Here is a 23,224-nt window from a genome sequence, read left to right as displayed (position 1 = left end):
TCGGAGCGCTGCTCCTTCCTCAGGTGAATGAAGAGGTCTGTTCCAGAAACACATATATAGACAGATTCAAAGATGCCAAACAATGCTTGGAATGCGAGCATTAGCAGGTGATTAGCCTGGATCTGTAAAGATTTAATCACCTGCTAATGCTCGCATTCCAAGCATTGTTTGGCATCTTTGAATCTGTCTATATATGTGTTTCTGGAACAGACCTCTTCATTCACCTGAGGAAGGAGCAGCACTCCGAAAGCTAGTGACATCGAAACAAACCTGTTGGACTTTAACCTGGTGTTGTAAGACTTCGTACTTTATTATTATTGATCTTTATTATTGTCACAAGTAGGCTTACATGAACACTGCAATGTTACTGTGAAAAGCCCCTAGTCGCCACACTCCAGCGCTTGTTCGGGTGCACAGAGGGGGAATTCAGACTGTCCAATTCACCTAACAAGCACATCCAAGACACCATTAAAAGGTATAACTGTCCGATTAGGACATTTTGGTTTATTGTTTCTCGATAAGCAAAAGGGTACATTAAACACTTGATAGTTAAAACCTTTTACCAACACTGTTTCACCTTTGTGGCATTTGCTGTTATGTAAAGAAAGGTTCTTATTCAGAAGATCATATGATGTGTATAATTAAGAATCTTACCAACAAGACGTTTTTGCATATGTTGTGCTCATCTTAAACATAGACAGTTCTTTGTTCTCTTCCAAATATTTTGCTGACCGGTTTCAAGCCAACACGTGTGATAGGGCACAGGGCATGTGAAGAATCTAGTAGATGTACTCCATATTATACATATTTAAAATTAAGAAACAGCTTCTTTGTAAGGTTCTTGTAAGGTTTTTTAAATTTAGTGTTACAATTATTCTGGTCTGTTAATATATTTAGGATAAGAAAACTGGGATCCGGCAGTGATTTTGAAGTTTATTTTCAGCGACTTGGCATTACATCTGGCCGTGCACGGTATACAAAAAACAGGGTGAGTGTATTCAACAAGTACACTAAGTAGATTGTTGGAATTTTGGTCCATGTTTACTGATATATTAATTTATTTCATATTGTCTTTACTATGCCTTAATTGCTGCTTGGAGGTAATATTCTATTAGCAAGGGTAAAGAAATTATGTAACAAATGGCCAAAAACTTGCGATCAGAATTTGAACTCCTATGCCTGATGCTGATCAGACAGAAAACTACCTACTTATATCTGCATACATTGAAAAGGCTCTGATATCTGATCCACAATGCAGGAGAACTCCCTCAGCACAGAAATCCTCACAGAAAGCAGTGAAGAGCAAAGCAGAAGTCTTTTTTAAGAACCTCGTTAAATGTGATGGTATCCCAAAACCCAGGAGGGTCACTTAAAATGCGGGTTCTTAATTGTTTAGTTTGCAATTTGCTAGAATATGAGGAAAGATATGAAAACCAGAGGAAAGGTCCAGTCTTGTTGTAATCATTCAAATAAAATAACGTTTAGTAAACTGTAACAAGAGAGGCAACAATATAGAACAAAATTACAATTAATTACAATAATTAACTTTTGTTTCTCTCCACAGATGCTGCCAGACCTGCTGAGTTCATCAAGCATTTTCTGTTTCTATTTCAGATTTCCAGTATCTGTGGATTAATTAATGAACTCCATTCCAGATCTATCTACTTTTCCTAAATTCCAAGAATTACCCTTTCCCAAAACAACACCCCATAAGTTTTAGCACTAAGAGCCAAATACAGCAAATAATTACCACACATGACCTGTATCTTCATTTTGGGAAACACTTCTCCCAGTTCAGCGTAGAACCTAGAGTTCAAAACAGCAGCTTTCAGCATAGAAACTTGTTTTTGGGAAATCTGTTTCTAGCTGGGTCTTGGTCGCTCGTTAGTTGTTCTCCTCCAGTGTAAGACTAACTCTGCCACTAATATATGGTTTATCCCTTTTGCCTTATCTAAACAACTAGTTGTAGAAGTCAGGTATGTAAGTGCGACATGCATTCTTCTGCATTTGAACGCCTGCTCTCCAATTTTAGCCCTTGCAGTACTGTGCTCTACTGTTCTCCACTTCACTCAAGTAAACATCTGTTTTCCCTGCTGCTAGGCTAATGCACATATCAGAAGCTCTCAATGCAGCCAAACACTTATCAGTTCTCTTTCATCCAATTCTTAATTTTTATTTTATCCAATCTTCTTGACACCTTTTTATTGCATTAGCTGACATTAGGTAGGTTTAACTGTGCAGTGTGAATGTTAATGAATGGGTGAGTGGATGAATGAGTGAATGGGCTGTGTGGTAGGCTGGATAAGTGGATGAGCTAAGTGGCTAGTGTGGCAGGTGGGTGAACTGGCAGTGTGGCAGATGGGTAGGGTTGGTGAGCGATCAAATAACTTTCTCCTGAAGTTGATAGGCATGACTGAAGGAAGAATGAAATGCAATTCTTTGGTGCGTTATCATATTCAACTTTCTCAAGTGCTTCACACTGCGGCTTACTTTCTGGAGCACATGGACTGTTTTACGAGAAAACAACAGACAGCCTAAACCAAAAATAACCCAAAAACGGAATTGAATGACTAGATAATCTAATTCTGTGGCGCAATTGGTCATTGATGGAATTTGTTCAATTCACTTGTTCTTCCTCCAGAAGTTAGATCCCTCTTTCCCTCCCCTTCCAACCACCAGTCTCCACATTTGGAACATTCTCCATCATTTCTGCCAACTTCAACATAATCCTTAAACAAAATAATCTTCCTCCCCCTGCCTCTTTCAACTTTCTGCAGGGACAGTGTCTTCCGTGATACCAAGCCTACTGTTCAATCACTCGGAACAACTGCTCTCCTTTCTCTGTCACCTCCCTGTACAAGCTCTGGAGATGTCGCAGTTCCTTGCGTTGCATCTCCCTTCCCAACATAGATGGTCCCAAGTATTATTTTCAGTGAGACCATCATTTACTTTCACTCCTTCCAACCTAATACAGTAGATTTGTTGATCACAGAAGTGCCTTTTTCCATTGAGGAGAACAAACAGATTGAGTGACCACTTTTCCTCCCTCCCACCCGGAAATACAACCCTAAGCTCCTGTTTGGTAGATATTTTAATTCTGTTCCACTTCACTTCATGTCTCTGCCTCTGGCCTCCAAAACTATTTCAATTAAGCTCACTGCTAGCTTGAGAAATATCACTTTGTTTTCCTTCTCACAAAAATATTAATGTAATCAGGCAGAGCCAACATAGTTTTCTGAAAGGGAAATCATGCTTGACTAATTTATTGACATTCTTTGAGGAAGTAACATCTAATGTGGATAAAGGCAACCTGTAGATGTGGTGCACTTGGATTTCCGAAAGGCATTTGACAAGGTAACACTTCAAAGATTACTATACAAAACAAAAGATCATGCTGTAGGAGGGGGTAACATATTAGGATATGAAATGAAATGAAAATCGCTTATTGTAACTTCAAATGAAGTTACTGTGAAAAGCCCCTAGTCGCCACATTCCGGCGCCTGTTCGGGGAGGCTGTTACAGGAATTGAACCGTGCTGCTGGCCTGCCTTGGTCTGCTTTCAAAGCCAGCAATTTAGCCCTGTGCTAAACAGCCCCTGACAGATAGATAGAGGATTTATTAACTCACAGGAAATTAACCATTTTCAGATTGGCAAGATGTCACCAGTGGAGTGTCAGAGGGATCAGTGCCATTATTTACAATATATATCAATGACTTGGATGAAGGATCGGAATGTACAGTCGTTAAGTTTGCTGATGACCCAATGATGAGTAGGAGAGTAAGTTGTGAGGACTCTGCAAAGGGACATGGATAGGTTAAGTGAGAGGGCAAAAATTTGACAGATGGAATATAATGTGGGAAAATGTGAACTTGTCTACTTTGGCAGGAATGGAGTCATTAAATGGAGAGAGATTGCAGATTTCTGTGATACAGAGGGATCTGGATGCCTTAGTACAAGAGTCACAAACTTTAGTATGCAAGTACAGCAAGTGATTAGGAAGGCAAGTGGAATGTTGGCATTTATTGCAAGGGGAGTGGAGTCTGAAAGTAGGGAGTTTTGCTACCATTGCACAGGGCGAGACCACATCTGGAGTACTGTGTACAGTTTTGGTTGTCTCATTTTAGAACGGATACAATTGCATTGGGAGCAGTGCAGAGAAATTTCCTGGGGTGACAGGGTTGTGTTATGAGGACAAGTTGGGTTTGTGTCAATTGGAGTTTAGAAGAATTAGAGGCGATCTTATGGAAACATGAGACTTGGCAGGGTGAATGATGAAATGATATTCCTCTTGTGGGATGAACTAGAAATAGGAGACACCGTTTCAAATGAAGGAGCCTCCCATTTAAGAAGGAGAGGATGAGATGCATTGTTAATCTATAGGAACCCATGCAGACACGGGGAGAATGTGCAAACTCCAGAGTCATCAAAGGCCAGAATCCCTGGCGGTGTGAGGCAGCAGTGCAACCAGTGTGCCACCGTGCTGCTAGTTATAAAGCCAAGGTTCCATGTGCATTTTTAACCTCCTTATCAATTTGACCAGCTACCTTCAAAGATTTGTTTGCATATATTTCTGAAATTTCTTAGACTCAGGAAAGTTCTCATCTAATTGGAAGATAGCAAATGTGACTCTTAATTCCAAGGAAAGTAGGAGACAGAAAGCAGGAAACTACGGGCCAGTTAGCTTAACATCAGTCACAGAAAAATTGCTGGAATTTATTATTAAGGAGGTTAAAGCAGGGCACTTAGTAAATATCAACCCAATCAAGCAGAGCCATCAAGACTTTATGAAAGGCAAATCATATTTGACTAATTTATTAGTTATTTGAGGAAAAAAGCAAGCAATGTGGATAAAGGGGAACCTTTGGATGCACTGTATTTACATTTCTAGAAGGCATTTTATAAGGTGACATATCAGTGGTTACTTCACAGTATAAGAGCTTATCTTCACAATATAAGAGCTCAAAGTGTAGGGAGTAACAAATTAGCATGGGCAGAGGATTGGGTTAGCTAACAAGAAGCAGAGAGTAGGGATAAATGGGTCATTTTTGTGTTGACAGGATGTGACGAAAGGAGTGTCACAGGGACCAGTGGTGGGGCCTCAGCTCTTTACAATTTATATCAATTACTTGGATGAAGGGACCAAAAATATGGTTGCTAATTTTGCTGGTGGTACAAAGATAGGTAGGAAAGTAAGTTGTGAAGAAGACACCAGGAATCTGCGAAGTGACATAGATAGTGTAAGTGAGTGAGCATAAAATTGGAAGGTGGGAGTATAATGTGGGAAAATGTAAGCACATTATTAAAATGGAGAGAGATTGCAGAACTCTGGGTACAGAGTATTCAGGGTGTCCTGGTACATGAATCACAAAAAAGTTGGTATGTAGGTACAGGAACTGTCTCGGAAGGAAAATTGAATGTTGTGGTTTATTGCAAGGGGAGTAGAATGTAAAAGTAGAGATGTTTTGCTGCAGTTATATGAGGTATTGGTGAGTCCACATCTGGTGTACTGTGAGCAGTTCTGGTCTTGTTTAAGAAAGGATATAAATACATTAGAAGTAGTTCACATGGTCGTGTGGGAGCGGATGGGGGCGGCGTCATGTAAAGACACAAGTTTGGAAGCACTGATATCGGCAGCTCTTCCGTTCTCGCCGGCCCGATACTCCACAAGTCCGGTGATGGTGGCGGCTCTGAGAATCTGGGGGCAGTGGAGGAGATATAAGAGAGTGGAGGAAGCATCGGTTTGGACCCCGATTTATAATAATCATCGGTTTGTACCGGGTAGGCTGGATTGTGGGTTCCAGAGATGGCAAAGGGCAGGAATTAGGAGGATAGGGGATCTATTTATAGACGGGAGCTTCCCCAGCTTGAAAGCCTTGGAGGATAAATTTGAATTGCCAGCAGGGAATAGGTTTAGGTATTTGCAGGTGCGAGACTTCTTGAGAAGGCAGGTTCCGGCCTTCCTGCTGCTGCTGCCACGGGGGATACAGGACAGAGTAGTCTCCGGTGCCTGGGTGGGAGAGGGGAAGGTATCAGATATTTACCAGGAACTTTTGGATGCGGAGGAAACTCCAGTGGAAGAGCTTAAGGACAAGTGGGAGGACGAGCTAGGAGGAGAGATAGAGGTGGGTCCATGGGCGGATGCCCTAAGCAGGGTTAATACATCCTCATCATGTGCCAGGCTTAGCCTGATACAATTCAAGGTAGTCCACCGGGCACGCATGACAGTGGCCCGGATGAGCAAGTTTTTTGGAGTAGAGGACAGGTGTGTGAGGTGCGCGGGAAGCCCAGCAAATCATGTCCACATGTTTTGGGCATGCCCGAAGTTCAGAGGGTTTTGGCAGGGTTTCGCTAAGGCAATGTCCACGGTACTCAAAACACGGCTGGTGCCGAGTCCGGAGGTGGCGATCTTTGGAGTGTCGGAAGAGCAGGGAGTTCAGGGGGCGAAAGAGGCCGAAGGCTTGGCCTTTGCCTCTCTGGTAGCCCGGAGACGGATCTTATTAATGTGGAGGGACTCGGAGCCCCCGAGTGTGGAGACCTGGGTTAGTGACATGGCTGGGTTTCTCAGTCTCAGGAAAATAAAGTTTGCCTTAAGAGGGTGAATGGTAGGGTTCACCCGGAGGTAGCAACTGTTCGTCGACTTTGTTGGGGAAAATTAAAATGTCAGCAGACGCAGAATTGCAAAGGCGGGGGGGCCGGACTGTTGTTTTATGGTTGGGGTGTGTGAAGATTGTGATGTGGGCGGAAATGTTTATTGTACCATGTTTATGTCGCTGTTATTATTATTACAAAAACTTGCAAATACCCGAATAAAAATATTTTTAAAAAGAAAGAAGTAGTTCACAGAGGGTCCACTCGACTGATGCCTGTGGGAGGTAACCGGAAAGGTTGGAATGGGTAGGCCTGTATCCATTGGAGTTTAGAAGAATACGAGGTGATCTTATTGAAACATACAAGATCCTGTGGGGATTTGCCAGGCTGGATACTGAAAGGATGTTTCCCTTTTGGGAGAGGTTAGAACTAGGGGGACAGTTTCAAAATAAGGAATCTTCCATTTAAGATGGATATAGAATAATTTTTTTCTCTGACATTTATGAATCTCATAATGCCAGTCCAGAGGGTTGTTTTCTGCTGGACAGTATCAAGCTTCTTCAATGTTGTTGCAGCTGCACATATCCAGGCAAGGGAGAGAATTCCATTGCATTCCTGACTCGAGGCTTTTAGATGGTAGGCAGGGTTTGGGGACTAGTGTTTAGTCAGTGGTAACTCCCAGGGTATTGATAGTATGGGATTCAGTGATGGTAATGGAATGCCAAGGGTTGATGGCTGGCACTTGTGGCGTGAATGTTATTTTCACTTGTCAGCCCAAGCCTGGACATTGCCCAGGTTTTGATGGATATTGACATGGTCTGCTTCAGTATCTGAAGAGTCGCGAATGGTGCCATCATCAACGAACGACCCACTTCTGATCTTATGATGGAAGGAAGGTCTTGGAGAAGCAACTGATGGTGATTGGGACGAGGCCAATACCCTGAGAAACTCCAGTCGTGATATCCTGGAACTGACGTGATTGACCTCCACAACCACCACAGTCATCTTCCTTTGTGTTAGGTACGAGTCCAACCAGCAGAGGGTTTCCCCCCTAATTCCATTGACTCCAGTTTTGCTCGGGCCCCTTGATGCCACATTCTGTCAAATGCTGTCTTGATGTTAAGGGCAATCACTTGTACCTCACCTCTGGAGTTCAGCTTTTTGTCCATATTTGAACTGGAATGACATCCGGATCAGAGTGACCCGGATGGAACCCAAACTCAGCGTCAGTGAGCAGGTTATTGCTCAGCAAGTGATGCTAGAGAGCACTGTTGATGACCTCTTCCATCCCTTTGCTGATTAACAAGAGTAGACTGATAAGTCTAATTGACTGGTTGGATTTGTCCAGTGGTTTGTGTACAGGAATACCTGAGCAATTTTCCACATTGCAGCTTTACTGGAACAGCTTGCCTAGGGGTGCGGCAAGTTTTGGAGCACAGATCTTCTGTACTATTGCTCGCTGTACATCACAATACTCACAAATAGGCTTAATGCCACCACTTTCGGACCTTAAAAGTTCTCAGTCTAACTTCAAATTATCCTGGAATTTAAGAAATAGGAGCAGGTGCAGGCTACTTGAACTACCCAGTCATTCAATAAAATCATAGCTAATTTTCAACCTGAATTCCACTTTGCTGCCCAATCCTCTTCTTGATTCCCTTTCAATTAAAGATCTCTTTATGTCAGCCTTGTTTAGTTTTGTTTAATCAGGAAACCTGATTCCTTCATCTAAGCCATTAATATATATCAATTTTTGGTCCTTTGCTGGTTTCTAACGCTTTCCTAATCCACAAGTTTTCTACACTTCTACTCTTTTAATCTAATACTATTCTTAACCTTATTCATTAGTCATTTGTCGATTATTTGTCCCACGGAGTTTTTCTTTCTGAATGGAATGTATATTCATTGACAATAAAGACTTACTTCTTTAAATGATCCTCCTTCTATCGTTATATTTTTAAATCTAAATTCTCAATCATCAAACTTTCCCTCATCCCTGCGTAATTGTCATCATTTAAGTGTGAGACTCTCCATTCAGCATTAAGTATGTCACTGTTGAACTCAACATGAAATTTATCATATTATAATCATTCTTCCCGAGAGTTTTCCTAACTATTACATTACTAATTAAGTCACGACACCAGAGAAGATCTAAAATAGCTTCAACCCTGGTTGGTTTTCTACTAAATGGTCTCAAATGCAATCCATGAACTCGTCCTCCAAACCATTCTTGCCAATTTTATTTTCATAGAATTTACAGTGCAGAAGGAGGCCATTCGGCCCATCGAGTCTGCACCGGCTCTTGGAAAGAGCACCCCACCCAAGGTCAACACCTCCACCCTATCCCTATAACCCAGTGACCCCACCCAATATTAAGGGAAATTGTGGTTACTAATGGCAATTTATCATGGCCAATCCACCTAACCTGCACATCTTTGGACTGTGGGAGGAAACCGGAGCACCCGGAGGAAACCCACGCACACACGGGGAGGTTGTGCAGACTCCACACAGACAGTGAGCCAAGCCGGAATTGAACCTGGGACCCTGGAGCTGTGAAGCAATTGTGCTATCCACAATGCTACCGTGCTGCCCCATTTGTCTGACCTGTATGAAGATTAAATTCCTCTGTGAGTATTATATCTACTTTGTTAAAAGTTCCTCTTATTTCTCGTATTCTGTCAGGTTCGATTCCCTGCTTGGGTCACTGTGCGTGTGTCTGCGAGGGTTTCCTCCGGTTTCCTCCCACAAGCCCCGAAAGACGTGCTGTTAGGTGAATTGGATATTCTGAATTCTCCCTCTGTGCACCCAAACAGGCGCCGGAATGTGGCAACTAGGGACTTATCACAGTAACTTCATTGCAGTGTTAATGTAAGCCTACTTGTGACAATAACGATTATTATTATTATTCTCTGCTTTTAACCCACAGAGACGGCCCATTCCAATTTCGAGCCAGGCTCCAGTGGTCGTTATTTGATTCACTGGGAGTCTGTTTCTAACCTGACTTAAGTGGATTCTGTCCCAATATTACAGCTCCCTCTTTCACCAGCATTCGTACGAGTGCCCATGAATCAAAATCCCTGACTCCCAGACTACTCTTTCAGCCAGACATTCAATTCTGTAATCAGTTTGACCCAATGTCAATTTACATGTGTCATAATGCAGAGATTATTACATTCAAGATTCTATTTATTAATTTGAACTAAGAACCTCATTCTTAGTTTCTACGTGGAGCACGTCCTCCCCCCTTCCACTCAAAGTTCTTCTCAAGCAATGTGAAAATATACTTAACCATGGCACTGGGGAAGCAACACAACCATAAGGACTCCAAATCATGGCTGCAGAGAACACTACCTATACCTCTGAATATACTATCCTCAACCACTGCTGCATTTCTTTTTGCTCCCAACTACTACTGCTTGTACCATGGTACCCTGTTTAGTTTGCCCTTGTATCCGACAGGTGGAAAGCACCTCATACCTGTTAGACAAGGTCAAAGGCTGAAACCCCTGCATCACTCCAGTCAAGATGACCATACCAAGCTTACCCAAGGTTGCATCCTTCTGTCACTGACTGGGACCAAGTCCAAACTAATAGCTACGTTAATGAATTGGACTGACGCCTCGATCAAAGATAAGACTCCCTGATGCATTGCAATCTCTGCTCGGATGCCAGTTCTTACTAAGTTCTATGAGTTGCAAAAACTCACTACAGATGTGATTGCTCAGGATCTCTTTGACTCCCCCAACATCCACATGCTACAGCGACGACAAAATCTGCATACCCATCACTACCTCACTGTTTTTCATGTTTGATTAAGCTTTTTATATTTAGTTTTATTATGTCGATTATCTAGTTTAAATTAAATTACTTTTAACATGAAAACTGTTTATAGTTTTGCTGACATTAATTTAAACCACAGTCTCACAGCAACAAAAGGTAATAACGCTCAAGCCAGTTACCCATACTTGCTGTCCTCACTGTGCACCCAGGCCCTCTGTTAGCCTCACTGGGTCCACAGGCCCTCTGGTGTTGCCATTCTGCCCTCAGGTACTCTGCTGTCCTCACTGTGCCCTTGGCCTCTGCTGTCCTCACTGTGTCTTCGGGTCCTCTACTGTCTTCACTGTGCCCTTCGCCTCTGCTGTCCTCACTGTGCCCTCCGGCCCTCGGCTGTCCTCAGTCTGTCCGCAGGCCCTCTGCTGTCCTCACTGTGTCCTCAGGCCCACTGCTGTCCTCATTGTGCCCTCAGGCCCCCTGCTGTCCTCACTGTCTCCTCAGGCCTTGTACTGTCCCCGCTGTGCCCTTGGCCTCTGCTGTCCTCACTGTGCCCACTGGCCCTCGGCTGTCCTCACTGCCTCCTCTGGCCTTCTGCTATCCTCAGTCTGTCCGCTGGCCTTCTGCTGTCCTCACTGTGTCCTCAGGCCCTCTGCTGTCCTCACTGTGCCCTTGGCCTCTGCTGTCCTCACAGTACCCTCTGGCCCTCGGCTGTCCTCAGTCTGTCCGCTGGCCTTCTGCTGTCCTCACTGTCTCCTCAGGCCCTCTGCTATCCTCACTGAGCCCTCAGGCCCTCGGCTGTCCTCAGTCTGTCCGCTGGCCTTCTGCTGTCCTCACTGTCTCCTCAGGCCTTATACTGTCCCCACTCTGCCCTTGGCCTCTGCTGTCCTCACTGTGCCTTCTGGCCCTCGGCTGTCCTCAGTCTGTCCGCTGGCCCTCTCCTGTCCCCATGTGCCCTTGGCCTCTGCTGTCCTCACTGTGTTCTCAGGCCTCTGCTGTCCTCACTGTGCCCTCTGGCTCTCGGCTGTGCTCAATGTCTCCTCTGGCCCTCTGCTATCCTCAGTCTGTCCGCAGGCAATCTGCTGTCCTCACTGAGCCCTGTCCTCACTGTCCCCTCAGGCCCTCTGCTGTCCTCACTGTCCCCTCAGGCCCTCTGCTGTCCTCACTGTGTCCTCAGGCCCTCTGCTGTCCTCACTGTGCCCTCAGGCCCTCTGCTGTCCTCACTGTGTCCTCAGGCCCTCTGCTGTCCTCACTGCGCCCTCAGGCAATCTGCTGTCCTCACTGAGCCCTCAGGTCCTCTGCTCTCCTCACTGTGCCCTCAGGCTCTCTGCTGTCCCCACTGTGCCCTCAGGCTCTCTGCTGTCCTCACTGTGCCCTCAGGCCCTCTGCTGTCCTCACTGTGTCCTCAGGCCCTCTGCTGTCCTCACTGCGCCCTCAGGCAATCTGCTGTCCTCACTGAGCCCTGTCCTCACTGTCCCCTCAGGCCCTCTGCTGTCCTCACTGTGTCCTCAGGCCCTCGGCTGTCCTCACTGCCTCCTCTGGCCTTCTGCTGTCCTCACTGTGTCCTCAGGCCCTCTGCTGTCCTCACTGTGCCCTTGGCCTCTGCTGTCCTCACTGTGCCCATTGCCTCTGCTGTCCTCACTGTACCCTCTGGCCCTCGGCTGTCCTCAGTCTGTCCGCTGGCCTTCTGCTGTCCTCACTGTCTCCTCAGGCCTTATACTGTCCCCACTCTGCCCTTGGCCTCTGCTGTCCTCACTGTGCCCTCTGGCTCTCGGCTGTGCTCAATGTCTCCTCTGGCCCTCTGCTATCCTCAGTCTGTCCGCAGGCCTCTGCTGTCCTCACTGAGCCCTCTCCCCTCAGGCCCTCTGCTGTCCTCACTGTGTCCTCAGGCCCTCTGCTGTCCTCACTGAGCCCTGTCCTCACTGTCCCCTCAGGCCCTCTGCTGTCCTCACTGTGTCCTCAGGCCCTCTGCTGTCCTCACTGTGCCCTCAGGCCCTCTGCTGCCCTCACTGTGCCCTCAGACCCTCTGCTGTCCTCACTGTGCCCTCAGGCCCTCTGCAGTCCTCACTGTGCCCTCAGGCCCTCTGCTGTCCTCACTGTGCCCTCAGGCCCTATGCTGTCCTTACTGTGCCCTCAGGCCCTCTGCTGTCCTCACTGTGCCCTCAGGCCCTCTGCTGTCCTCACTGTGCCCTCATGCCCTCTACTGTCCCCATTCTACCCTCAGGCACTCTGCTATCCTCACTGTGCCCTCATGCCCTCTACTGTCAACACTGTATTCTCAGGCCCTCTGCTATCCTCACTGTGCCCTCAGGCCCTCTGCTATCCTCACTGTGCCCTCAGGCCCTCTGCTGTCCTCAGTGTGCTCTCAGGTCCTATGCTGTCCTCACTGAGCCCTCAAGCTCTCTCCTATCCTCACTGTGCCTTCAGGCTCTCTGCTGTCCCCACTGTGCCCTCAGGCCCTCTGCTGTCCCCACTGTGCCCTCAGGTCCTATGCTGTCCTCACTGTGCCCTCAGGTCCTATGCTGTCCTCACTGTGCCCTCAGGTCCTATGCTGTCCTCACTGTGCCCTCAGGTCCTCTGCTCTCCTCACTGTGCCCTCAGGCTCTCTGCTGTCCCCACTGTGCCCTCAGGCTCTCTGCTGTCCCCACTGTGCCCTCAGGCCCTCTGCTGTCCTCACTGTCCCCTCAGGCCCTCTGCTGTCCTCACTGTCCCCTCAGGCCCTCTGCTGTCCTCACTGTGCCCTCAGGCCCTCTGCTGTCCTCACTGTGTCCTCAGGCCCTCTGCTGTCCTCACTGTCTTCTCAGGCCCTCAGCTGTCCTCACTGAGCCCTCAGGTCCTATGCTGTCCTCACTGTGCCCTCAGGTCCTCTGCTCTCCTCACTGTGCCCTCAGGCTCTCTGCTGTCCCCACTGTGCCCTCAGGCTCTCTGCTGTCCCCACTGTGCCCTCAGGCCCTCTGCTGTCCTCACTGTTCCCTCAGGCCCTCTGCTGTCCTCACTGTCCCCTCAGGCCCTCTGCTGTCCTCACTGTGCCCTCAGGCCCTCTGCTGTCCTCACTGTGTCTCAGGCCCTCTGCTGTTCTCACTGTCTTCTCAGGCCCTCAGCTGTCCTCACTGAGCCCTCAAGCCCTCTGCTGTTCTCACTGTCCCCTCAGGCTGCAGGAGGGAGAACCATTAACAATATCAGATGACAAGAGTCCGGAAGGGACATGTGCGATTAAGTTGATGGGAATGAAGTTGAGGGAGCAGAAGTTTGGCCTTGCAGACAAGATGAGCGTGGGGAAGGCTTAATGGAAGGGAAGATGGAGAAAAATGTATTCAGGGCTATGCTGGGGTTGGGTTGAGGGATTGGGGGGTACGGCTTTCGAGGAGGTTTGACAGCTGATTAGTTGAAATCCATGAGCTCCTTGTACTTGTGTTGGGTGCAAGAGTCCATGTAAAATTTTCTATAGGTACGTGAAGAGTAAAAGATTGGTGAAGAGAAATATAGTTGTCCCTTACAGTCAGAAACAGGTGAATTTATAATGGAGAACAAAGAAATGGCTGACCATCTAAATATATACTTTGGTTTTGTCTTCACAAAGGAGAATACAAATAACATACCAGAAATGTTGGGAACACAGGCTTTAATGAGAGGGAGGAACTGAAGGAGATCAATAGTAGTAGGAAAATGATGTTGGGGAAATTGATGGGATTGATAAATCCCACGAGCCTGGTAATCTACATCCCAGAGTACTGAAGGAAGTATCCTAGAAATAGTGGATGCATTGGTGGTCATCTTCAAAAATTCTCTCGACTCTGGAACAGTTCCCATAGATTGGAGGATAGCTAACAAAACTCCACTATTTAAAAAGGGAGGTAGAGAGAAAACAGAATTATAGACCAGTCAGCTTGACGACAATAATGGGAAAACGTCTAGAGTCCATTGTAAAAGATTTAAAGCAGAGGACTTGGAAAACAATGGCAGAATTCGAAGAGTCAGCATGGACTAGCAAAAGGAAAATCATGTTTGACAAATCTACGGAAATGTTTTGAGTATGTAACTCGTAGAGTTGATGAAGGGGAGCCAGTAGATGTGATTTATTTAGACTTTTCAGAAGGCTCACGACAAGGTCCCACATAAGAGATTAGCATGTAAATTTCTTCATCCAGAGAGCGGTTAGTCTGTGGAATTCGCTAATGTTCTCAAGAAGAAATTAGATATAGCTCTTGGGGCGAAAGGAATCAAAGGATATAGCGGGAAGGCAGGGAACAGGCTAAAGTTGGATGATCAGCCATGATCATAATGAATGGTGAATCAGGCTTCAAGGGCCGAGTAGCTTCCTCCTATATCCTATGTTTCTATGCAGCCTGACCTGTTGACTGTTTTCTGTATTTATTTGAAAAATTAAGGTGCTCTATTTTTCATTTGGATCTTACAATGTGAATTGACAAAGAGAAATCAGTTGAAAGGAGATGTTTCCTTCTAATCTGTAGCTGATTCTCACTACAGTCAGTGATACCAGTGGGATACCAGAATTTTAGTAGAATCAGAGGGCAGAGGTGAATGTAGTGTCTATCACTAAGGAGAAGACTATGGGGAAACTGAAATGTCTGAAGGTGCATAAATCACCTGGACCAGATGGACTACACCCCCAGGGTTCAAAAGGAGACAGCTCTGGACACTGGAGGCATTGGTGATGATCCTTCAGGAATCACTGGAGGCAGGGAGTATCCCAGAGGACTTAAAAATGGCTAATGTAATACCCCTGTTTAAGAAGGGAGGGAGGCAGAAGATGGGAAATTATAAGCTGGTTAGCCTGACTTGGTCATTGGCAAAACTTTAGAGTCCATTATTCAAGATGCGATTGAGGAATACTTGGAAGTGCATGATAAAATAGGACTGAGTCAGCACGGCTTCGTCAAGGGGAGGTCATGTCTGACAAATTTGTTAGAATTCTTTGAGGAGGTAACAAGGAGGTTAGACGAAGGAAAACCAATGGATGTGATCTATTTGGATTCAAGAAGGCCTTTGACAAGGTGCAGTATGGGAGGTTGTTCTATAAGTTAAGAACCCATGGTATTAAGGGTAAGATCCTGGTATGGATAGAGGATTGGCTGACTGGCAGAAGGCAGATAAAGGGGTCTTTTTCAGGATGGCAGCCAGTGACTAGTGGCGTGCCTCAGGGGTCAGTGTTGGGTTGTGGGGGTGAAACCTATGTTATTCTCTAGGTCTGAATAAAGATTGTAGACTTCCAGTTAACATAAATACTTTATACAAAGGGTTTGTTCTGTTTCCAGAGCTTAACTAGATATAATACAGTCAAGAGGCATGACCAGTGAAGCTAAGGTAAACTGCCTATGTTGAGCTGTCTGTCTGCTGCTGCTCCCTAGCCCTGTGATTCTGAAAGAGGCGGATCCTGCCTTGGGCTCGACCCTTTATACCCATCTCTGATGCTGCCCTCTAGTGATGATGTGGCTGTTACATCTGTGCTGCAGTCCCTGGTGTATGTACAGATGTACAGATCACTACATCCCCCCCCCCTTTTGATTTGAAATGTTTTATAGATTGGCCGCAAGAAAACTGTACATAACAAGTGGTGAGAATAAACAAATCTGCACACTGCGAAAATAATAAAGTAATACAGAAAAAATTAACAGTGTTGTGAGTCCATCGTGAGAAATGTTCATATTCGTCGTGTGGGTGTGTTGAAGTGTCGTTACAAATCTATCGGTCGGGTGCCATACGGCTTCTGCTGGAGCGTCTTAACGGTGGTAGTGGGGATGATGGCTTGATGTCATCAAGAGTACTGTCTGGCATTGTGTGGCGAGGAACGTCCTGTGGACAAATGGACTCGGTCAAGTCCAGTGTGGGAAATACTGGCGTTGTAGGTCGAATCTCTAATAGATCCTGGTGGTTACGGCGGAAAAGTACTCCCGCAGACGATTTGACAATGTAGGACCACGATGCCTCCTGCCTGATCACCGTGGCTGACTCAGACCATCCGCCTTCTGGGTCCCTGATTTTGATGGTGTCACCTATTGTCAGTGGCTTGAGTGGGATCGCATGTTGATCGTAGTATAGTTTTTGTTTGAGGCATAGTGCCAGCATGTCGTCGAGAACCAGTGCGCTGCCGGGGTCTCGGAATTGCTTTGCCAGTAGGGTTGTCCGGACGTCTCTGCTGAAGAGCATTTGCGCAGGCAACAGCCCTGAGCTCAATGGGGCTGCTCGGTACGATAACAGAGCTAGGTTGATGTTAGAACGTGACTCGGCTGCCTTGCCGATGAGTCGTTTAATGACTTGGACACCTTTTTCCCCTGTTCCATTTGATTGCGGGTAGCGATTCTGTGTCGCACCGTTGTCTGACCTCGACTTTTTCCTGTGTTTGTGGTATTGATTCTGTATGTCATCGTTTGTGAAAGCTGTTTTGCTTGTTTGTTCTGGAGCAGATGTGAATTTGTGAGATTCTTTATCATGCCATGGCATGTTTGTAGTCCTGTCATTGTTTCGCAGTGTGCTGTGGCATTGTCCTTCACGTGCAGAGTTGTACCATATTGTACAGGTCGTTGTTTCATTGTTGTTGTTTCTGTCTTTTCTGTCTTGGTTGTTTTCGTTGGCGTTCTTATTTTTGTCGTTCTTGTTGTTCTTTTTGTCGCGCTTGTTGAATCTGTTTTCATTGTTTTTGCTTTTATTCTTGTTCTTTTTCTTTTCGTGCTTGTTGTTTCTGGGATGCTTCTTGTTGCTTTTGTTGTTCTTGTTGCGCTGCATGTTGTTTTTGTTCTCGTTTCTGCTGTGCTTCAAGCGTTTTTTGTTGTTCTTGTTGCGCTCAATGAGTGTGCCATGTGGATGATTTGAGTCATTGTCACAGTTATTGGTGTCAGTGTTCTTTGTGGTATCTGCTACATTGAGCATTTCTTCTTGACAATTGTGAGAATGATCTGATGTTGCATTGATGTTGGTGACATCATTCATTTGTGGTGAATTTGATTCCTCTTCTTTGCTTACTTGGTACTCCTCTTCTAGAGTCATTTCTGGTTCACTTGAATCATCATTGATTTCTTGGTGCTCCTCTTTTGGAGTCATTTCAGGTTCATTTGAATCATCTGTGATCTCTTTGTGCTCCTTTTATGGAGTCAAAATCTTCACGATTTCATTTTGTTGTGGGTTGTGGTGCTCCTTTTCTGGAGTCAAAATCTTCAAGATTTCTATTGACGTGGTCTCTTTGGACTCTTGGTGCTCCTCTTCTGGAGTCAAAATCTTCAGGATTTCTATTGACGTGCTCTCTGGACTCTTGGTTGGCCGTTCTCTGATTATTGAGTGCTTCTGTGCAGATGAGCTGAGATACGTCAGTCTCGCTGTGATCCTGCACATCCTGTATGGGAATTGTGCTTTCTTCGTCACTTGTCTCACATACAGTGGGTAGACGTTCAGTGTGTTCTCCTGGTGGCTCAAATAAGCTTGATAGATCTTCATGGGTCTTGTACATGACGGCGTTCACTACGGAGTGTTTGCTTGCATCCATTTTTGAGTCTTTCACCGAGCTGTCTGTGGAGGCTTGCGTCACTCTCTTTGTGGAGTCCTTCATTGCTCTCTCTGTGGAGTCCTTCATCGCTCTCTCTGTGGAGTTTGTCAGCGCTCTCTGTGGAGTCTGTCATCGCTCTCTTTGTGGAGTTGTGCAGTGTTCTCGCTGTAGAGTCGATCTGTGCTCTCTCAACGGAGTCGTTCTGTGCTCTCTGTGTGGCGTCGTCTTCGCCTTGGGCATTGCTGTCATCCAATGTACCAACGATCTGCCATGGCACCATGGTATTGGATTCATCTACCATGAGAAGAGTCGTATTGAGCTTTTCAACCGTGTTGCTAATGCTGTGATCAGGATCTCCAAATAACTCAGCCATGTCTGAGCAGTATTGTGTGTATTGTTCGTTGGACAAATCATCGCTTTCTGTTTCAGAGTTGTGATCGTTCTCTTTATGTTCAATGAACAAATCACCTTGTGTGTAGGCTGAGACCCTTCGTGGTGCGTGGACCACTCTCTGTTTCTTGGCGTCAGGCCGCAGCATAATCCTGCACCCACGAGTCGGGATGTCATATATGCTGGGCTGAAGATTCCCCAATCCGAAGAACTCATCGTCGGGGTCTTCACGGTACTGACGTCATGACGCTTGTGACATCACGCGTAGGACTCGATTGCCCATGCGCACTCCGAGTTTCCTGTACTGTGCACTCTTTTCGCAACTGCGCATGTGCGGCTCCTTTCTCAAGATGGCTACCGCTCAGAACTTCCATCAATCCTGCCTCTGCCTCATGGTAAGTTTTGGCGCCGTTTCTTCCGATTTTCTTTTGTAGACACTGATTCTGTGTCTGTAAAGACTGACAGTATTGATTTTGTTTTTGTTCATAAGCAAGGCATTTTTGTATAACAGTTTCTAGAGTTAGATGCTTATTTTGTGATAGTTCTTCCCTCAAATTTTTATCAGATAGTCCAGAAATGAATTGATGCATTATCATAGTGTCTCTGAAATCAGCATAATCACAGCCTTGTGGTATTAACTTGAGATTTGTAATAAAATCAGTGATGGGCCCTCCGTTTCTCTGGCATTTATGACAATTGTTAAATCTTTCCAGCATCTCAGCAGTCTGACTGTTACAGTGTTCATCAAATGTTTTGAGTACAACTTCTATTTTGGTGTTGTCTTCACCTTCTAAGTACTTAAAGCAATTATAGATTTCTCTAGCTTCATGCCCTCCTGTTGAGAGTAGTAGTGCTATTTTTGTTGCATTAGAGGCATGCTTAAATCATTAGCTGTGATAAGTATTTGGAACAGCTGTTCAAACATTTTCCAGTTATAACTTAAATTACCGGTTGTTTCCAGCTGCCATGGAGTTCCAACAAGTTCCATCGAATCAGTTAGTCATCGAGGATCCATTTGATGCGAAGTTTTCCACAGTCGAATATCCGGTTTAAGTTTTTCTTCTCTTGCTGGTGTCTCGCTAGCTTTCTGAAATCACCCGTGGTACCCTATGTTATTCTCTAAGTCTGAATAAAGATTGTAGACTTCCAGTTAACACAGATACTTTATTCAATAGGTTTGTTCTGTTTCCAGAGCTTAACTAGATATAATACAGTCAAGAGGTATGACCAGTGAAGCTAAGATAAACTGCCTATGCTGAGCTGTCTCTGTGTGCTGCTGCTCCCTAGCCCTATGCTTCTGAAAGAGGTGGATGGGCTCGACCCTTTATACCCGTCTCTGATGCTGCCCTCTAGTGATGCTGTGGCTGTTACATCTGTGCTGGTGTATGTGCAGATGTATGTACAGATGTACAGATCACTACAGTTAGGAGAGTGAACTAAGAAGTGGCAGGTGGAATACAATGTGGAAAGGTATGAGATGCATTTTGTTGGAAAGAACGGAGGCATAGACTATTTTCTGAATGGGAAAAGGCTCAGGAAATCAGAAGCACAAAGCGACTTGGGAGTCCTAGTTCGAGATTGTCTTAAGGCTAGCGTGCAGGTTCAGTTGGCAGTTAGAAAGGCAAATGCAATGTTAGCATTCATGTCAAGAGGGCTAGAATACACAACCTGGGATGTACTTCTGAGGCTGTACAAGGCTTTGGTCAGATCCCATTTGGAGTACTGTGAGCAGTCTTAGGCCCTGTATCTCAGGAAGGTTGTGTTGGCCTTGGAAAGGGTCTAGAGGAGGTTCACAAGAATGATCCCTGAAATGAAAAGGTTGCCATATGAGGAGCGGTTGAGGACTTATTGATTTGATTGATTTATTGTCACATGTACCGAAGTACAGTGAAAAGTATTTTTCTGCGGCCGAGGGAACGTACACAGTATGTACATAGTAGACAGAGAATAATCAACAGAGAACATTGATAAATGGTACATCGACAAACAGTGTTTGGTTACAGTGCGGAACAAGGGGCCAAACAAAACAAACACATGAGCAAGAGCAACATAGGGTGTTGTGAATAGTGTTCTTACAGGGAACAGATCAGTCCGAGGGGGAGTCGTTAAGGAGTCTTGTAGCTGTGGGGAAGAAGCTGTTCCTATGTCTGGAGTTTAGAAGGATGAGGGGGGGATCTTATTGAAATTTACACTATACTGAGAGGCCTAGATAGAGTAGGCATAGAGAAGAGGTTTCCACTAGTAGGAAAAACTAGAACCCAAGGGCAAAGCCTCAGACTGAAGGGACGATCCTTTAAAACTGAGATGAGGAGCAATTTCTTCAGCCAGAGGGTGGTGAATCTGTGGAACTCTTGCCGCAGAAGACTGTGGAGGCCAAATCACTGAGTGTCTTTAAGACAGAGATAGTTCTTCATTAATAAGGGGATCAAGGGTTATGGGAGAAGGCAGGGGAATAGGGATGAGAAACGTATTAGCCACGATTGAATGGCGGAGCAGACTCGATGGGCCGAATGGCCTAATTTTGCTCCTATGTCTTATGGTCTAACAATGTTAACCGTCTCATGTATTCCTTGTGTGTTCCAGAACACTGCCAAATTCAGCAGTTACCCAGTATATCACAGTGCTTACGAAACATTTGAGATGGTGGAATGGTTTTATGACCCATCTTTTAAGAAAATGCTTACAGTGGCTCAAGTACGAGGAGGATTGGTTTATGAGATAGTCGACTCCATCATCATACCTTTTGACTGCAGAGATTACGCTGAAGCTTTGACCAACTATGCAAACGTCATTTACGAGCAGGCCTTGCAGCATCAACTTCAGCTTAACAAATACCAGGTTTCCTTTGGTAAGTATGTTTCAGTTGTGATTGAATTCTCATGCATATGACTGGGCACTTTCCTGTTCTACATACGTCCACATTTCTCTCATCCATTTGACCTTTTCTGCTTAAACTATTTTGAGTATTAATATAGCATACATTGGGTGTTGGATGTGCTGTGTCTGAAAGGCAACTGCAGGGGAACTCCTCCACCATAACAGCATGAGAATTGAGACTAATAATTGATCTAATCTGGGAGTTATGTGAGCTGGTTCTTGTTAAGAATCTACCAACTGTGAAGCATTGTGGATAGCACAATTGCTTCACAGCTCCAGGGTCCCAGGTTCGATTCCAGCTTGGGTCACTGTCTGTGCAGAGTCTGCACATCCTCCCCGTGTGTGCATGGGTTTCCTCCGGGTGCTCTGGTTTCCTCCCACAGTCCAAAGATGTGCAGGTTAGGTGGATTGACCATGATAAATTGCCCTTAGTGTCCAAAATTGCCCTTAGTGTTGGGTGGGGTTTCTGGGTTATGGGGATAGGGTGGCGGTGTTGACCTTGAGTAGGGTGCTCTTTCCAAGAGCCGGTGCAGACTCGATGGGCCGAATGGCCTCCTTCTGCATTGTAAATTCTATGAAACTTGAAGGCGCGATTATCATCCCAGTGTGATTATCAAAATTAAAGCTTCAGATCTGGAGGTGAAAGGACAGTGTAATAATTTATTGTATTATTCATTTGCAAACAATTGAAATCTGAATTATCTAAGCAGATAGATTGCAAAAAGGCAAATGGATTTTAATCTAGGTAACATAGGAATTAGGAGCAGAAGGAGGCAATTCAGCCCTTCGAGCCTACTCCGCCATTCAATCAGATCATGGATGATCTCTCCTGGTCTCAAATCCACCTCCTTACCTGTTCCCCATATCTCTTTAGCCCATTTAAAAAAATCAGAAATAAACTTAAGAGCAGAAAATGCGAGAAAGATTGAGCAGATCAGGTAGCATCTGTGAGAGACAAAGTTAACATTTGAGATCAACGATCTTTTATGATGAAGTTAAGGATCGGTCTGGATCATGTTGTCATGTTAACAGTGTAGCTATCAGTGCTCACCTTGAACAAAATGTAAATCTGACAGTAATTTCCAGCAATATGCATACACAGTAAATCATCAAATTCAGGACATTTCTCAGCTCTTCCAGAAACTTTGCTCCATTGGTATCTCACAGAGACTGGGTGTTGAAATGTATGGAAGCGTGTGGGGTTGCTGTAGTCAGCATGAAATATATCCAGTAAAGCGGTGTTTTTCCACAAACTTTTGTTTATCAGGTGACAGGAAACTCAGGTTGACACTTGGCGGCTGGCATTCAGCAAAGCAGTCAACCAGTCTGTGTACACAGAACTGTACTGTCAGCAGCAAACACAACAAACTAAATCTAAAAAGTACAAGTAAATCTCTGTTACACCCTGGAGGAATGCTTGGGGCCCTGGATGGTGGGAAGGAAGTAAAAGGGCTTGTGTTGCAAATCTGCGTTTGCATGGGAAGATGCCATAGAGGTACCAGGGATGATTGAGAAGTTGGACAGATGTCATGGACAGAATGGTGCCATCCAATAGTGGTAGGGCGGCACGGTAGCACGGTGGTTAGCACTGTTGCTTCACAGTGCCAGGGACCCGAGATCGATTCCCGGCTTGGGTCTGTGCGGAGTCTCCACGTTCTCCGCTTGTCTGCGCGGGTTTCCTCCAGATGCTCCGGTTTCTTCCCACAAGACCCGAAAGATGTGCAAGTTAGGTGAATTGGACATTCTGATTTCTCCCTCAGTGTACCCAAACAGGCGCCATCGTGTGGAGATTAGGGGCTTTTCACAGTAGCTTCATGGCAGTGTTAATTAAACCTACTTGTGACACAAAGAAAGATTATTATTATTGAAAAGAGGAGGTGCATTTGGTAATGGCATCAGACTGGAGGTAGCAGAAATGGAGGTCTAATCCTAAGCAATATGGAGTTTGGTAAGATGGAAGGTGAGAACAAGGCAAATCGTAACAATGTTCTTGGAGAGAGATAAAAGGAAAGAAATGGGAAGTACAGGAAATTAAATTATTTACTCATTTCCCTTCCTTCCACACCCAGTCTGATCTGGTTAAAAACAGCAAGGACATT

The 23,224-nt window shown here is 45.4% G+C and overlaps 1 protein-coding gene across 4 annotated transcripts in view; it reads left to right on the top strand.

The window, feature by feature from the left end:
• naalad2 (N-acetylated alpha-linked acidic dipeptidase 2) overlaps positions 1-23,224 on the top strand; it is a 189,975-nt gene that overhangs the window by 130,391 nt on the left and 36,360 nt on the right. For all 4 annotated transcript variants that reach the window (XM_072476461.1, XM_072476459.1, XM_072476460.1 and 1 more), the window contains 2 exons: positions 898-988; positions 20,832-21,096. In XM_072476461.1, the coding sequence (XP_072332562.1) occupies positions 898-988; positions 20,832-21,096 (356 nt within the window). The remainder of the gene's footprint in view (positions 1-897; positions 989-20,831; positions 21,097-23,224) is intronic.

The sequence above is a fragment of the Scyliorhinus torazame genome, chromosome 15 (assembly GCF_047496885.1).
Source record: "Scyliorhinus torazame isolate Kashiwa2021f chromosome 15, sScyTor2.1, whole genome shotgun sequence".
NCBI lineage: Eukaryota > Metazoa > Chordata > Chondrichthyes > Carcharhiniformes > Scyliorhinidae > Scyliorhinus > Scyliorhinus torazame.
The sequence above is the reverse complement of the archived record's forward strand: the minus strand, read 5'-3'. Positions and strand labels throughout refer to the sequence as shown.